General features: G+C 39.3%; 1 protein-coding gene across 1 annotated transcript in view; it reads right to left on the bottom strand.

Annotated features, from left to right (window-relative positions):
- LOC108414551 (H-2 class I histocompatibility antigen, K-D alpha chain-like) overlaps positions 1 to 17,791 on the bottom strand; it is a 31,782-nt gene that overhangs the window by 13,231 nt on the left and 760 nt on the right. The window contains exons 2-3 of the mRNA XM_037533309.1: positions 14,500 to 14,719; positions 13,792 to 14,085 (exon numbers count right to left, since the gene is read on the bottom strand). Of these exons, the coding sequence (XP_037389206.1) occupies positions 13,792 to 14,085; positions 14,500 to 14,719 (514 nt within the window). The remainder of the gene's footprint in view (positions 1 to 13,791; positions 14,086 to 14,499; positions 14,720 to 17,791) is intronic.

The raw sequence follows: 17,791 nt of genomic DNA, 5'->3' as shown, positions 1-17,791 counted from the left end.
AAAACCAGTCTCCTATCTAGTTTTGGATGGGACACAGAACACATAGGATCCCATTCAGGTAAATTCTCAAACTGTTACTAAGAGAACCCTTTAAATCAGGGGTGAGAAACTGTGTCCACCACAGTTTGGTGAGTTGCCTGCTCTAGCACAGTAACCAAACCTGCTAATTGGCAGAGAAGTTGACTCGGACAAGTTTGAGCAGGAATTTCACCAAACTGCATAAATTCAGCTGTCCAGGACCAGAGTTCCCCACAGCTGCTTTACATAAGAGCATGCTTAAACAACAGTATTGGATAATACCCATATTTGTTTGTCATTAAGTGTTTTAAAGTGACTTTCGATGTGTAATGGTAGGTGGATGAAAATTGTGGAACTGACTGGGATGGCCCACCGAGATGTAGTGAAAAAGGAATTGCAGTTCCTGAGGTCCAGCTACCATGTGACCTCACAGCAGAGGAAATGGAATCTTTGCCAAATTCCCTTTTCAGACGTGGTAGCCACATATTGCAACACAGTTAACCAATTTAGTCAACTACTAGGATAAGGTCTGACTGAGTTTTGAGACTGTTTACTGTGCTGCAATTAGCTAAATTTATGAATTTTTATTTTTTTTATCTTACAGGTTACTGTCAACTACAGGTAACTGATTCGACGTGAAGGTTATTACAGACAGTTTTTTTGCTGTATTTGTATGTGGAAAAGAACATTACTTGTTCCTAAATGTTCCTGTTCACTTTTGTGTTTTCAGTGATTTTTTTGTCATGGTCCATGATAACTGTACACTCTTAGAAAAAAAGGCACGACACTGTCACTGGGGTGATACCCTCAGGGGTACATCCCAGTACCTTTAGTCAGGGAATATAACTGTACCATAATCCACTGAAATGATATTTTCTAAGGTGTATTGACTCCACACACCCCGTCTCATCTCCAGGCTTTTATTTTATTGTTCTGTTTTAAAAAATTAGTTTATAAAAAGATACAAATATCTATTTTCCACTAGGAAAAACTTATTTAAGGTACACAGTTGAACCTTAAAACCGCTGTTGCATCTTTGAGGGTACACTCTCATTGTTTGTACCTTGATGAACAAATCATGTACCTGCATGGTACATTTATTTCTAACAGTGTATTTTTTTTTGTAACACAACACACTTATACAGTGTATTTATTTATTGTTAAACCAGAATCTATTGCTGAATAAAAGAATGCAATTGAACAATAAATTATCCTTATAAAACATTCCTGGACAAATGTTTTTTTGGGGGAGATGGGGGGTTGGAGGAAGAGAACTTCACCACCACTGGGGTGTAACAGCAATTAATGTTTAAAAACAGCCAAACTTGAATAACTGAAATCCTTAAACCTCTAAAAACAACTGTATTAAACTGTTAAAGTTGAAAATGCATGAATAATTAGTTACATGATATGAGACTGTAAATTATATGCACAGAATCATGTGTTGCTTAAAGCAATGTTCTCTCTCTCTCTCTCTCTCACACACACACACACACACACACAAAACATACCCCAAATGTAGTTGATCAGCCACTACATGCGGTGAGGCCCATCAAATATTTATTTATTTTTAACTTAGCTTTGAGACATGTAGTACTGGAAGTCACCCATGGTACCGTATTTGCATTCAATGCAAATATGCAAAACTAAAATTTTAGCCACAAAATATGCCTTTGTCATTAAACTACATCTGGGGTATGGAGAAAATTGTGTAAATTTGATTTGTCTGGTGAACCATTCTTTTTAGGACAGTGAAACACATAAAATCAAACCAAATCCATATTCAGTCTTTGAAACAGCAGCTTGGACGTCCTTACAGAAGTCCTAATAGGTACTGTAAATAACGGGGAGCTTGATGGTGTCTCTACATGTATACGCAATTAGCATTGAGAGACTTCTTGAAACTTCCACATAGAGATGCTGTGGATGTGAGGTCCAGCCCACCCAAAACTGGACCAGTTTCTTAAACTCCTGTGATGTACCTGTCAAAATATGAGAAAGTGTACAGTGGAATAAGAAACCAAGTTCACATTTCAGCTCAAAAATTCTAATTTCAAAATTGTTTCAATGAATCTAGAACGCTTACCATGTTCAATGTACTGGCGCAAGAAGCCTGTCACTTTGCATGAGTCTTCAAGCTGGTAGTGCATGTCCTCATCGTTGTACAACAAACATCTTTAAATCATCTGAGAATAAAACTGTGTTGTCACAAAAGTTAAACTGACAGTACCCAACATTTTGTGCAACATAGTGTGAACAAATGTAAAACTTTGCAGGGATGCAAAGTGCATCAACAGCCCTCAACTACTGTTTACTGTTATACTCAGATGGTTTTAGATGTAAAACATGATTGTTAGCATTTCCCCAACTTCAATCTTGAAGCCCCTTCTGTACAGTATTGCTGTACTGATGCACATTAGAGCATTGGAGACAAACTTAGATTACTACTCAAGCTAAAAAGTTTAGCTACAGGAGGGTAAGACCACCATGTGTATGCTCTACCAATTGAGTGGAAATACAAGGACTACCAAATAAACAAAACATACAGACCATGTGGTAGATATATGTCTGTTGTGCATAGTTAAAGGGTTATGAATGCAATCATACCTCTGGCTCAATTACTTGAGAAGCAGCTCTTGGGAAAAGCCGTTCCATGAGAGAAGGACGTTCTTTAATAACGGAGAGAACCCCAGTGTCTTTCAAACCCTTCTTGATCTGCTGCATCTGCTTTTCCCTCTGGCCAACAACCTAAAATAATAACTTAATCATCAAACTAAATTTAGAGTTACACACACTGGATAACTGAAGTCATAAGAAAAAGTCTTACAGCATGTTGTATTATGCAATGTGCCAGCCTTTTCCTGTTCTCTTCAGTGACTGAAGGAAGATCCCAGCTTACCCTTTCCACAATTGCTTATGCTCAGCTTCAGTCAGTGTTCCAAGACCCTGAAGCTATGATACATCAGTTTAAAAAATATCTGCATAAAATTAACAGCCATGTTGCTCAGCAGAGTGTACAGATCATAAGTGGCAACAGTGGAAAATCACTATTCTAACATTAATGTTTTTGTCACACTCACAAGAGAGACAATTTCCATGATGTCAGTATCAGGACAGGCATTTAATTCCACAATCACTGGTTCATTCTTCTCTCCGGTTATCAGCCTGAACACGGAGCCGCTTAGTCCGGTGAGCAAGGGTCCTCCATGTAAGAAAGAGTGGCCAATCATACGGCCAATAGCACAAAACTGACCACAGTCAAGCAGGATCCGTGATGTGGATGGTACCAGGTGATCTTCTTGTCCAATAAAAAAAAGTTCTGCCACAATCGTTTAAAAAAAAAACAACAAAAAAAAAAAACAATTAAGCAAGTCTGTTATGTAAATTTGGCCCCTGAACAAAAATATTTTATAGGTAATGACTATGTTTCTTACAAGTTGCACTGGTCCACATGTCCTGTATTTCAGCATGGCTGAAGTTCGGTGCAGTAAATTCACTGTATCATCGGCCCATTTTCATGCATTGCTTTAGATATATTCTAAGACAGCATTGGAGGGGAGGGGAGGGGCGGACGTTAAATCACATTACAGAAAAACTTATGATTTTTTTAATGGATAGCTGTAACAAATCATCACCTGAACACAAAAGAAAAAGTTACAAAAATTGTTTTGTAACGATTCTTGCCAGAGAAAACTCTTCCTCTCTCCCAGCCCTACCTGCTATAATTCAGCTCGGTGATTGAGCTTAGGTACTTAGGTAGCTTAGGTACCGTGCATTCAAACAAAAAAATTTATGAGTATAAGTCGCTTTCTTCGTGGGCTTGGGTGGGATTGACCTTCTCAGGTTTTCAACCAGTTTGACATAAGGGCGAGCATATGGAGAAAACGGTGTACTCACTTCAAGTACAAATAAAGACACACACACACATGCACAGAAAATAAGATAAAGACCAATACACTGTAAAGGTCAACAAATGAATGTTAGTTAGCTCAGCAAACAGCGACCTTGTTTCTAGACTGCTAAAGTAGCTGAAACGTGCTAGAAAAGCGTTTAATTCAAATGACATTCGCTTAGTGTAGTGTGATTGTATGTAATGTCATGTTAACATTAACATTACTACTTTAAATTGAAAACCCTATCCAAGAAGTGGGTGCTTAAACTATGGTGGACTTGTTAGCTAAAGTTAACTAGCTACCCAACGACCTACTTTTAACGGTCTCTCTCTTGCCATGGAAGCGGCTCGCGATTCTTGGAGAGTTGATGTCCCTGGACGTGGTTGAGGTTGTGATTCACTAACAGCGATCTTCGTTTCACTGGGTGAGGCCATCTGTAACCCAGTGCCCTGCCCCCACTCCAATGCCGCTGCAGCCTCTCGTAGTAGCTCCACAACCGACTTCGCCATTTTGCCTAGACATGCAGAGTTCTGTAGTTTTAGCTCCGCCCAGTGTTAATTAAAATATATTTGCATGTTGGTCAGTTTGAAAATGAAAATGAAAAGTGAAAAATGTAATGTAAATCTCCAGCAGGCGGCGTTGACATTCGTTTCCATTTGCCTTTTCATTCTGACACTTAAAGCACTTCGACGCCGAAAACTGAATCACAAACTGTCACTTTGCTGTTGATTTGTCCATTTTGCATTTTACTTTTGTCAGATATGCAGCCGATTGCTATGAAAAACATGAACATTGCATTTAGATTTTAGTTTTGACACATTTTATGCATTTCATGAAGAAAAGCCAGAGTCAAAGTTTTGGATTTTTTCTCTATGAGCTTTTTCATTTTAGATTTGACCATGAAACACCAGAATAATGACTAAAATGAAATGATAAATAGCTGTTTTAAATTTATTTTTATTTTTGTCATAAATGCCTCGTGCTCTTGTGAAAAAATTTCTTTCGTTTTCAATTTTGGCAGGATATCTGCACAGATGCTTGGAACAAGAAATGGCAAAAAGAGGTTTGCATTTACATTTTATTATTTTCATTTTAATTTATTTTTTGGCACGATTTGCCTCCTATATATTCTCAGTCCAGCAGCGACACTGAGGTGTTTAAAAACTCCAGCAGCACTGCTGTGTCTGATCCACTCAGACCAGCACAACACACACTAACAAACCACCACCACGTCAGTGTTACTGCAGTGCTGAGAATGACCCACCACCCAAATAGTACCTGCTCTGTGAGGGTCCATGGGGTATTTCTTGTTACTTTGAGCTAAATTGTTTTTATATTTAATTTTTCTAAAAATACTTTGTTAATACTCTCTTGATTCTTGGTGTATTAATACTACATATAAGTTCAGTGTGTGAGTTTGAACTACAATGTGTGTGTATGCAGGAACAATAAAGACACAGCCAGAGAGGGAAGACACAGTCATTTTCTGTGTGCCCGCTTTTTAACGCGAGATCTCCGGTATCACCTACCGCTACATAAGACACAGCTTCAGTGTGTACAGAAGTGGCTAATGCATATGAAATGCTTAACATGTCAACAAACTCATACACTAGTGTGGCACCCCCCTTGCTACACCTGGAGCAAAGGGGAGCTCCACAAGAAATGATGTCAACACAGATTTAGAAAAATACAAAAAGGGCTTTATTAAATTGTTCACATTGTCAGTTTGTTATTAAAATAAAATTCTCTTTACCAGGGCAAACAAAGCCCTAAAAATAAATAATCCACAGGAAACAAATGAACCAACAACAAAAGTAAAGAACCAGTAAAAAGAAAGAAAATAAAAGCTAAGAAAAAAAAGAACAATGAGAAGCAGGCAGCCACAATGCTCTAAGGACCCCATGGTGCCCATATACCTGCCTGATTCATAACTTCACGGCTGGCTCCGTGATTACATGTCTCCTCCCACACTGAGAAGCCAAAAAAAAAAAAAAAGGGAAATCATTCCACTCTGCTATATCTAGCAGTTATAGTTTGACATCAAAAATGATGAAAGAAAATACATTAATACATTGCAAACATCAGGAATCATGGTTCCCATTACCACCACTGTAAAGACATGAGACTTTAGGTTCTCTGCAAATTAGCTATTTCACATTAAAACATTTAAATGACCACAAAATTGTACAGACATTATGAAAAACTGTTGGAATTCCCTGTTAAGTAACCCCATGTCTTCGACTATGAGACAATCAGTATGTGGTCTCAGGTACCTCCACACAAGCTCTCTGTGCAGCACTGAAATCACATTCCACTCTGCTATATCTAGCAGTTATAGTTTGACATCAAAAATGATGAAAGAAAATACATTAATACATTGCAAACATCAGGAATCATGGTTCCCTTTACCACCACTGTAAAGACATGAGACTTTAGGTTCTCTGCAAATTAGCTATTTCACATTAAAACATTTGAATGTACAATTTTGTGGTCAGACATTATGAAAAACTGTTGGAATTCCTTGTTCCATTAATTAATGAAAAAAAATTAACCCTTTCATGAATAGAGGTCACTACAATGAGGGACCACCTTCCAGGGCACTGACCCTGGAAGAGTGTCAGAAATATCTGGAAAGCTAAGGATAACCAGTTTGAGGGAGACCTGCCTCCTTTCTTAGGAGAGAGCAAGATGAATGTTGAGGGAGCAGATCCAATAGATTTCTTCATGCATCTTTTCAACTACTCACTGGACCCCAAAAATGCTGACAGGTTTGTCAAAATCAGACCAGTCTTGGATGCACTCAAGGAAACCTTCTAATCAGCACTTGACCCAGAAGAATTTCAGTCGGTCGATGAGATGATGATTCCCTACAAGGGACGCCTGTCTATCAAACAATATGTCCCCAAAAAACCCAAGCCCTGGGGAATTAAAGTGTGGGTGCGAGCAGGATCCTCTGGGTGCATGTACAACTTTGAACCCTATCAAGGTCCAGCTGGGGGACGAGGTGAGATCAGTCAGCTGGGAATGGCTGGATATGTAGTCATGCGCCTTTGTCAAGACATTCAGGACAAAAACCACAAGGTGCTTATTGGCAATTCCTTTTGCACCATTCCCCTCCTTCAGGCACTGGAACACCAATGGATCTATGGCACTGGCACATGTAGAAGCAACAGGCTCCATGGAGCACAAGGATCTGTCTCTGTCGTGGCACAGATGCACAATGCTGGTTGGATAGTTCAGTTATTCACATGGCCCCTTCCTGCACGGGCCTGTCCCCAACAGATGTTGCACAGAGATGGAGCAAAAAAGAGAAGCAAATGCTCAACCTCCAAAGGCCATTTTCCGTGAAGTTGTACAATCAGCATATGGGTGGAGTAGATCTCATGGATCAATGTGTTGCCATGTATCCACACCGACGCAGAAACAAACGGTGGTACATAAGAGTGTTCTTTCACTTCCTTGATGTCACAACTGTGAATGCCTGGCTCCTTTATATAATGTCTGGAAATGAAGCAAAGGATCTGCTGCACTTCAAGGCGTCAATAGCTCGTGCTCTTATCAATGCAGGATCCATGAAAATACACACCAGAGGCAGACCCAGTGCCACTCCACCACAGGCAAAACGGAGAGCAGTGTCTAAGGCCCCCCCCCTGAGATCCGGTATACCCCTGGAAACCACTGGCCCCAGCTCAAGGAAGCAATAAACCCAGCAGATGCCAAGATGCTGCATGCACACAAAGAACCAAGTACATCTGCATGCGGTGTCTTGTAGCTTTGTGCCCCAGATGCTTTGGCAACTATCATAGAAAATAGTCTCAGAAATGAGCAACAAGGATGTTTTCACAGGAAATATGATACATGTTACACAAGTTACTGTGAGAGAATATGCTCAGTTCAGAGCCTTAACAGTTCAGAGACTTGTGGCACACTATACTCCTGTCACCACTGCTCCGGGTAAGTGTGCTCACAGCCCCCTAGTGTGTGTGCTCACTAAAGTGTATATGGTGTTTCACTTCACGGATGGGTTAAATGCGGAGGTGAAATTTCCCCGTTGGGGGACTAATAAGGGTCACTTAAACTAATTAATCTTAATCTTAATAAATATAAACAGCGCAGTCTCCTTCTTCTGCCAGAAAGTCTTGCAATGACATCACCAACTAACCAAAGTTCTCAACTTGCGTACTAAATTAGTTGGCATCTATTAGTCAATTATAAAATTAAAATTAGTCAATTTTAGTTGACTAAGTCGAATAATCGTTTCATTCCTATTCCTCACTCCAGCATAATTCACGGAAGGTGCTGTTTGAGGTCAGAGGTAGGTTTTCAAGTTTTAATACTGAATTTGACAAACTGTCACTAATGATGAGGAGGAAAATGGGAGTCAGTTAATGTCAGTAACTGACATAGTGCTTCTTTTGCATCAGCTGCATAGTGCTTAATTGGAATCCAACAACCTGCACCACACACAGAACAATTCAGCTGCTCGTCAATAAACGAATAAATACGCTCTCACTCATCCACTCACACACTGAACAGCCAAATAACAGAAAAAGGCAAACTGAGCTACACTTCGGTGCCAGTATAGGGTATTAACCTCCACACACACACACACACACACACACACACACACACACATAAACAAAATGAAATTAAATAATTAAAAAAAAAATAAAGAAAGAAAGAAACACTGACCAGATGAGCCTACAATCTATAGTGCTCATTTTGGAAAAGTAAATTTGTTTGGCACAGTAATGCAGTCTGACGATAATTCTCAATTCCATAATTATACCAAATCTGCAAATCTACCAGACAAGACAGGCAAAAAAAAAAAACAAAAAAAAAAAACAAAGACACACTTTTTAAACCGTACAAAAACGGTACAAAAAGTACAGTATTAGCTCAGAATACATTCTTGATCATAAAAATGTAACTCTCAGTGCTTGGTAGTCCCAGAGCGACTGGTCAAAGTAGCAAAAGGAAATTTCTCTACAGTCTCTGTACAGTTGACTGACTGTTTATATAGTCATAAGTTGTCTTGCACGAACCCAGATCTAGCAGTTATAATTCAACATCAAAAATGATGAAAGAAAATATATTAAAACAAAAAAGTAATACACATACAACACCATAAGAAAAAAAGAGCAATGAAAAGCAGGCAGCAACTCAGTTGCCATATCAATCGATCTTCCCGAGTTTAACAAGATGGTTCAGGCTCAACGTAGACCTGTGCTTAAAACAGCAACCAGTGTCAAGTGGGGGCTAGACGTTTATTATAACCCGGACAGCAATGCTCTTAGCTGCTCGCTACATTTACAGCATTTGGCTGACGCTCTTATGCCGAGCGACTATCAATTTGTACACAGGGAGGCCAAGGCGTTGCTGGGATTCTTGCCCAAGGACTCTTATTGCCATAGTGTAGGGTTCTTGCCCAACACCACCAGTAACCAAGGCCCCTCGTTTGTGCCACTGCCACTTAACCCGTGGTTGCCAGCCCGGTGCTTCAACAAGTGCCACCAACGCTGTTGCGCATAGCTTAGCCACAATGCTCTAAGGACCCCATGGTGCCCATATTCTAAGATTTTAGAAAAGGCCGTGGCCCAACAACTTGGCTCTTATCTGCAAAGAAACCAGATCTATGAAAAATTCCAATCTGGATTTAGGCCTCATCATAGCACTGAGACAGCTCTAGTTAAGATAACAAATGATCTGCTTCTTGCCGCTGACCAAGGCTGCGTTTCTTTACTGGTACTTCTTGATCTGAGCGCAGCTTTTGATACAATAGATCATAATATCCTCCTAGAAAGATTAGAGAAAATGGTCGGTATAACTGGAACTGCCTTATCGTGGTTCAAATCATACTTGACCGATCGTTTTCAGTTTGTGAGGGTAAATAATATACCCTCCAATTATACAAAGGTTAGATATGGAGTTCCACAAGGCTCTATCTTAGGACCGTTATTATTTACGTTATACATGCTCCCCCTGGGCAAAGTTATTAGAAAACATAATGTTAATTTTCATTGTTATGCAGACGACACGCAGCTCTTCATATCAGCCAAACCTGATGACAAACAGAGAATAAAGAAAATGGAGGATTGCGTAAAAGATGTGAAATCATGGATGTCACACAACTTTCTTCTATTAAATAGTGATAAAACAGAAGTTCTTCTATTAGGCCCTAAAGCTGCTAGAAATAAATTATCACACCTAATGTTGAATCTGGCCGACTTCTCAGTCACACCTGGTTCAACAGCTAAAAATCTTGGCGTTATCATAGATTCAGATCTAGCATTTGATAAACACATATCTAATGTTACTAAAACAGCTTTTCTACATCTCCGTAACATCGCCAAGCTAAGAAATGCTTTATCCTTACATGACGCAGAAGAATTAGTACATGCCTTCATTACGTCAAGGCTAGACTACTGTAATGCGCTACTGTCAGGATGTTCTAGCAGTAACTTAAATAAACTTCAGCTAGTTCAAAATGCTGCAGCCAGGGTCCTTACTAAAACTAGAAAATTTGACCATATTAGTCCAGTCCTATCAGCTCTTCACTGGCTTCCAGTCAAATTCCGCATAGACTATAAAATTCTCCTGTTAACGTATAAAGCCCTACATGGGCTCGCTCCTGAGTATCTGAGAGACCTTATCTCCTATTATGAACCACCACGATTACTTAGATCACAGGGTGCTGGCTTCCTAGTAGTTCCCAAAATTCAGAGAAGCTCTGCAGGAGGAAGAGCTTTCTCTTATAAAGCGCCCCAACTCTGGAATAATCTCCCCGATAATGTTCGGGACTCAGACACAGTCTCAATCTTTAAGTCTAGACTAAAAACTTACTTGTTTAGTTTAGCTTTTGGTAGTTAATGTTAATTCCCTTTAGATAAGGCTGCAGATCCAGGGGTTCATGGACATAGTGAATTGTGGGTAAACTGAGATGCTGGTGCTGCTGTCACTCACTACATGCAGTCACTCAGGTTTGTGGACGGTGGAGTGGGTGAATGCCAGTGTCTCAGGGAGCCTCCGTGTCTATGTTACCTTCTGGCTCTCTCCCTTTAGTTAGGCTGTCATATTCAGACCTGCCGGAGTCATTAGTCACACTCTGATAATTTTTTACATTTTCTGTTCTTCATAAATCCAGTCTAAACTAATTCCTAAATCTTTCCTTCCTCCGAGTTACTGACTGTCCACCGGTCCGGCCCAATACTGATGGATGTCCCACCCTCAAGTCCCCCTGTCCCCCTGATTGACCAGACTGATGGAAGTTTCTGGAACGCAGCTTCTCCACTACAGATCACATCCAAATCTATATGAACTCTAATTGTTTCCACTGTTGATTATACACACCTGAATATATTAGAACTGCGTGGATGTAAAATTGACTTTTCAATGTTTAACTTATAAGTTGTCTGACCAGTGGTAGGATGGTCCCCCCTTTAGATGTGAGTCTTGGTCCTCCCGAGGTTTCTTCCTCCTCCAGCTCTGAGGGAGTTTTTCCTTGCCTCAGCGCTCACGGGGGTTCTGTATATTCTGTATATTATGTTCAGTGTTTTGTCTGATTCTCTGTGCTGTGATTCCCATTTTTGTAAAGCTGCTTTGTGACAACATCAGTTGTAAAAAGCGCTATATAAATAAATTTGATTTGATTTGATTTGATTTGATATACCTGCCTGATTCATAACTTCACGGCTGGCTCCGTGATTACATGTCTCCTCCCACACTGACAAGCCAAAAAAAAAAAAAGGGAAATCATTCCACTCTGCTATATCTAGCAGTTATAGTTTGACATCAAAAATGATGAAAGAAAATACATTAATACATTGCAAACATCAGGAATCATGGTTCCCATTACCACCACTGTAAAGACATGAGACTTTAGGTTCTCTGCAAATTAGCTATTTCACATTAAAACATTTAAATGACCACAAAATTGTACAGACATTATGAAAAACTGTTGGAATTCCCTGTTAAGTAACCCCATGTCTTCGACTATGAGACAATCAGTATGTGGTCTCAGGTACCTCCACACAAGCTCTCTGTGCAGCACTGAAATCACATTCCACTCTGCTATATCTAGCAGTTATAGTTTGACATCAAAAATGATGAAAGAAAATACATTAATACATTGCAAACATCAGGAATCATGGTTCCCTTTACCACCACTGTAAAGACATGAGACTTTAGGTTCTCTGCAAATTAGCTATTTCACATTAAAACATTTGAATGTACAATTTTGTGGTCAGACATTATGAAAAACTGTTGGAATTCCTTGTTCCATTAATTAATGAAAAAAAAATGAACCCTTTCATGAATAGAGGTCACTACAATGAGGGACCACCTTCCAGGGCACTGACCCTGTATACAGTATTAACCTCCACACACACACACACACACACACACATAAACAAAATGAAATTAAATAATTTAAAAAAAAATAAAGAAAGAAAGAAACACTGACCAGATGAGCCTACAATCTATAGTGCTCATTTTGGAAAAGTAAATTTGTTTGGCACAGTAATGCAGTCTGACGATAATTCTCAATTCCATAATTATACCAAATCTGCAAATCTACCAGACAAGACAGGCAAAAAAAAACAAAAAAAAAAAAAAAAACAAAGACACACTTTTTAAACCGTACAAAAACGGTACAAAAAGTACAGTATTAGCTCAGAATACATTCTTGATCATAAAAATGTAACTCTCAGTGCTTGGTAGTCCCAGAGCGACTGGTCAAAGTAGCAAAAGGAAATTTCTCTTATGTACAGTTGACTGACTGTTTATATAGTCATAAGTTGTCTTGCACGAACCCATGTTACTAGAAAATGTGCAGGGCAGGTGCTCATGTGTGCTGTAAACACACCTGCCTTATGCTTTTTTTTTTTTACTTGCCTTCCTGTTGAACTTCTGAGTAGCAGCTGTGCTGTTCACTCTATGGATGTCCATTCCATTGCCCTTTAGGAAAAAAAAAAGTGTCTCCCTCTGTAGATGGGCCTTCTTTGATGCCTTCTTTCTTTTGCTCTCGCTTTTTATAGGACCACAAGAATCTGTTTACTGATCCTGGATGCCCCTACCTACAAAGAAAATTTGGACGGTAATTGTTCAGTGAATCAGACATTGTTGCACAACAAAATACACTGCAAGGCAAAGCATAGCAAGTACAACATAAATGTAATTGCACATTATACAAGTCCCACACAGAAAGGACCCTGGTTGCTCACACACACACACACACACACACACACACACACACACACACACACACACACGCACCATTAGTCAGCAGTGCTAAAGAAGGCTTACCTTTTTTACATTTTCTTAAAAGAACAAAGAAAAACATGATGATGACGATGACGATGATAACAACCACATATGATCTGCTCATGTTAGGATGAGGTATGGGATCTGCAAATAAATGAAGTATAAATATGATCAATCCCAGTAAACACAGCAACATGCACAGCTGAGTCTGAAACTCAGCATCACAATAAACTGATAGCTTTACAGGCTTTGAATATTCCTTGGTATTCCCGAACGAGCATTCCAAAAAAAAAAAACAATAATATTCATATTTCATCATTTTAATTATGTTCCTTAGTCTGTTTTAAAATACACACAGTGGGCAGCAATAATGTTCTGATAAAAAAGACAAGCTGCTATATCAATTAATCAACATTTTAGTCCACATGAGCATATTAGCAAAATTATCCTGTCGGTCTTTGCTGATGAAAAGCGTAGACTGTAGTTTCTGTGACTTAAAACAGGACAAAGCTTCAGAATACTGAACAGAACCAAATAAAGGCATAACAAACAAATACTCCAAACTCTTCCCACAACAGGTGTTTTTTTGTTTTTTTTATTATTCTAGAAATAATCTTACTATGCATGATCTCGTCTTCGGTTATGTTTTTGATGATCATCGTCTTCCAGTTCTCATGCTGGACCACACAGTGGTACTGGTTCTCCTTCCACTCTTCAGTCTCCACTTTGAGGGAAATTCTCTTCTGGAATGTTCCATCTCCATTGGGTACAGTCTCTCCTTCATCCACGTCTTCATGGAGGTCCTGTCCATTTTTTCGCCAGGTCATCGTCACTGCACTGGAGTTGACCCCTGTAGCAAGACACACCACCGGAGAGGAGGAGTTCTTCTGCAGCAGATAGACGTCAGGGAAAACTGAAGGAAGAAACAGAGGAGGAGAAAACGCCACATGGATGAGTAACGTGGAAAAGCATTAGATACAAGCAGTGAACAATGGACAGTACAGAAAAGGGTGCAGGCAGGATGATTTTTCGACCCCTAAAGGGAGCAGCCGAAAGAAGAACACAGTTTCAATGAGCAGAGGATATGATACTTTAAGCAAAGATAATAATTGTGAATTAACAAAACTTAAACAATAAAGCGGTCGTGCAAAGTATCATAGAATATTTTAAACTATATGCAGCTTTTAGTAAAATCTATAATTTACTTAATTTTTTCCAGCAACAACACTTTTAATTCCATTACATTTAGAATTAAGCCTTCAGTACTTTGTGTACCACTGCATGTTGCATTTCCTTCTACAGTAAACTTAGTAGAGAATGTCAGTACCCGTTGTCTTCAGATAGGGCGCAGCCATCCTCAGATAATCAGGTAGTTCTTTGGTGAAGTAGTGCTTTACAAAGTCAATCCGATCTCTCCGTTTGTTCCAGATGTCTGCGATGGGGGCTGCGTCTGCCGTGTGAGGGACGTATCTCATCTGCTTTACATCCAGTGATATAAAGTCCTCTCCGTTATATCCGTACTTCTCGTATCCCTCACAAACACCCTTCTGATCATCGAAAATACAGCAAGATATCCACTGAAACGTCTGCACATCTGGAAGAAAAAAAATAACATTCTTCTATTATTTCAAAAGTTTTTTGCACACAATGCTACATTCTCTGTTTCTAGGTGAAAAGTTTTAGCACGGTCATTCATTTGTTATTAAACTGAGGGAGGGGATGTCACATTGCCCCTCTTTAAATGCAAATTCTCATGTTTGAAAAACTATGTTTAAACACGTTTTAGGCAAAAAAAGTATTTGTGTATAATGGAGATAATCTATGATAACTAACAACTTCTTTAAAGAAATAAATACTAACAGCTATCTATATCAAAAAAGCAAGCCCATTTTTTGTGCACCAAGTAAGCTCACATTGTCACAGACCTTAAGCATTATTTATATGAAGCACTGCAAAGCAATTTGACTGGTACCTCCTTCTTTTAATCACTGGGTAATTTATTCTGAGACCTCCCTCTTACTTTGGTCCTAATCACTGTCTCACATATACTGAGACTTCCCCATGACTGTGATTGGTCCTAGTCACTGCCTCATTAGATTCAAGACCTCTCCCTGACTGTGACTGGTTCTCATCGTTGCCTCACTTGTTCGAAGACCTCTCCCTGACTGTGACTGGTTCTTATCATTGCCTCATTTGATTCAAGACCTCTCCCTGACTGTGCCTGGTTCTCATCATTGCCTCATTTTATTCAAGAGCTCTCCCTGACTGTGACTGGTTCTCATCATTGCCTCATTTGATTCAAGACCTCTCTCTGATTGTGACTGGTTCTCATAATTGCCTCATTTGATTCCAGACCTCTCCCTGACTGTGATTGGTCCTGCTCACTGACTCATTTGTCCTGTGACCTCTCCTTCACTGTGATTTGTCGTACTCACTGCCTCATTTGTCCTTTGACCTCTCATTTGTTCTCTCATTTGAGACCTTCCCCTGACTATGTCTGTCACAATTACAAAATGACTACAATTATTTAAACTGACTATAACAATTTTCCAGTCATTAGATTTCCAAAACAAGCAGAACGTGAATTAAGTGTGGTATTTTGGCAAATAAATGTAAATAAAAGAATCACATCATCAAGACACACATCATGAGAAAAAGTTCTGTTTAGAGGGCAATGCTGAGTAATGCTGGCCTTATTAGGCATGTTGCTGATTCACAGCTTTAGAGTATAGTATACATAGCTGAACATTTTTTTGTACAATCCCAATTCCAATGAAGTTGGGACGTTGTGTAAAACATAAAAACAGAATACGATGATTTGCAAATCCTTTTCAACCTATATTCAATTGAAAATACTACAAAGACAAAATAATTAATGTTCAAACGTATAAACTTTGTTGTCTTTTGCAAATATTCACTCATTTTGAATTTGATGCCTGCAACAGGGGCAACAAAAGACTGGGAAAGTTGAGGAATGCTCAAAAAAACACCTGTTTGGAACATTCCACAGGTGAACAGGTTAATTGGAAACAGGTGAGTGTCATGATTGGGGATAAAGGGAGCATCCCTTCTATAAGAATTTAAATTACACATTTATTTTCATCCATTAAATTCCAACTTTTTTGTATTAGTTAGCACTAGCTAAATTTGTACATGCTAAAGTTGATTTATATTAGCATTAATATTTTGTGTTGATGTTGAATTTCTGAAAATAAAAAAAGTTCATTAAAACCTAAAATGCCTTACTCAACTCAAATGTGCCAAAGCTCCAAGCAGGAGTCAGCCACTCTACATCTGTAAATGTTCCCTTTATATGGTTTTACTTTATATTTACTATAAGCCTAAATCACCTAACATGTGCATCACCCATCTGCACCTCATCTATACACTAAAACACTTGGAAAAATGCTTATATATTGTTTTTTTTCCATTTCCTTTCAGCTTCAGTCAAAGTATTTATTTAACTGCTGGGTACTGCAATTTTAGGCTGACAAAACACTTGAAGTGATTTTTTTTTAAATCCCACAAATGGGGAAATTCCACCTCCACATTTAACCCATCCTGGAGGAATTGGAGGTTAGGGGTCTTGCTCAAGGACAGTCATGGGCTGCTGGCACTGGGGATTGAACAGGCAACCTTCCGGTCACAGGGCCAGTTCCCTAACCTCCAGCCCACGACTGCCCCAACTTTCACAGCGTATGAGCTCAATAGCCACAATCATTCTGTCAATTATGCTGAAACAGCTAATAATTATTGGGAGTTTGTTCAGGTTATAATGGGTTTACATGCTATTTTTCTTTTGATTTTTATAGAACAGTTAAACCTTTGCAACAATAACAAGTGAAGCTATTGGCTGATGTGTAAATGTTCATATATGGAAGCTTCTGCCAGGAAGACTCTAACATTACATCATTCATTCACTCCTTACTCCTGACCAATCACAGGCCTACATCCATCTTTAAAATGGCTTGACTTTTAAAACTACATTTTGGTGTTCCCCTGCTTCCTTTTCACCACCACTAGTTGGATCTTGTTGTCTGGGGAGTAGCCTCCGCCCCTGCCATCTCTATCTGGCAGGATCGGCGACAGTCTTGACGCTCCAAGACCCGAACCGAGGACGGGGCCTACGCCAAACACTCTTTAATTTCTACTGAGTTATTATCCTTTGAGGATATAAAAAATTGCCCTGCTTCACTTCAAATTTCCTTCGGGATCAATAACGTATCTATCTATCTTGCCTCCTGGGTCTTTCTGGCAGAAATTTAGGACTCAAAATCCCAAGCAAAGCAAAGCAAAATTTATTTATATAGTGCTTTTTACAGCAGGTGTTGTCACAAAGCAGCTTTACAGAACAATCAGTATTACAGAAAGAAAAAGAAAAATCCAGTTCCAAGCTCCCATAAGCATCGCCAGTGTCAACAATGGCAAGAAAAAGCTCCCTAAAGAGGAAGAAACCTTAAAAGGAACCAAGACTCAGTGATCTAAGTAGGCATGAGGGTTCATAGTAGGAGAGAAGTTCACTCAGGTACTGAGGGGCGAGCCCTTTGAAAGCTCATTTCGGACGCTTGTCCGCAATCTCGTTCTTTGAGTCATTACCCAAAGCTCATGACCATAGGTGA

The sequence above is a fragment of the Pygocentrus nattereri genome, chromosome 23 (assembly GCF_015220715.1).
Source record: "Pygocentrus nattereri isolate fPygNat1 chromosome 23, fPygNat1.pri, whole genome shotgun sequence".
Classification (NCBI taxonomy): Eukaryota; Metazoa; Chordata; class Actinopteri; order Characiformes; family Serrasalmidae; genus Pygocentrus; species Pygocentrus nattereri.
The sequence above is the reverse complement of the archived record's forward strand: the minus strand, read 5'-3'. Positions and strand labels throughout refer to the sequence as shown.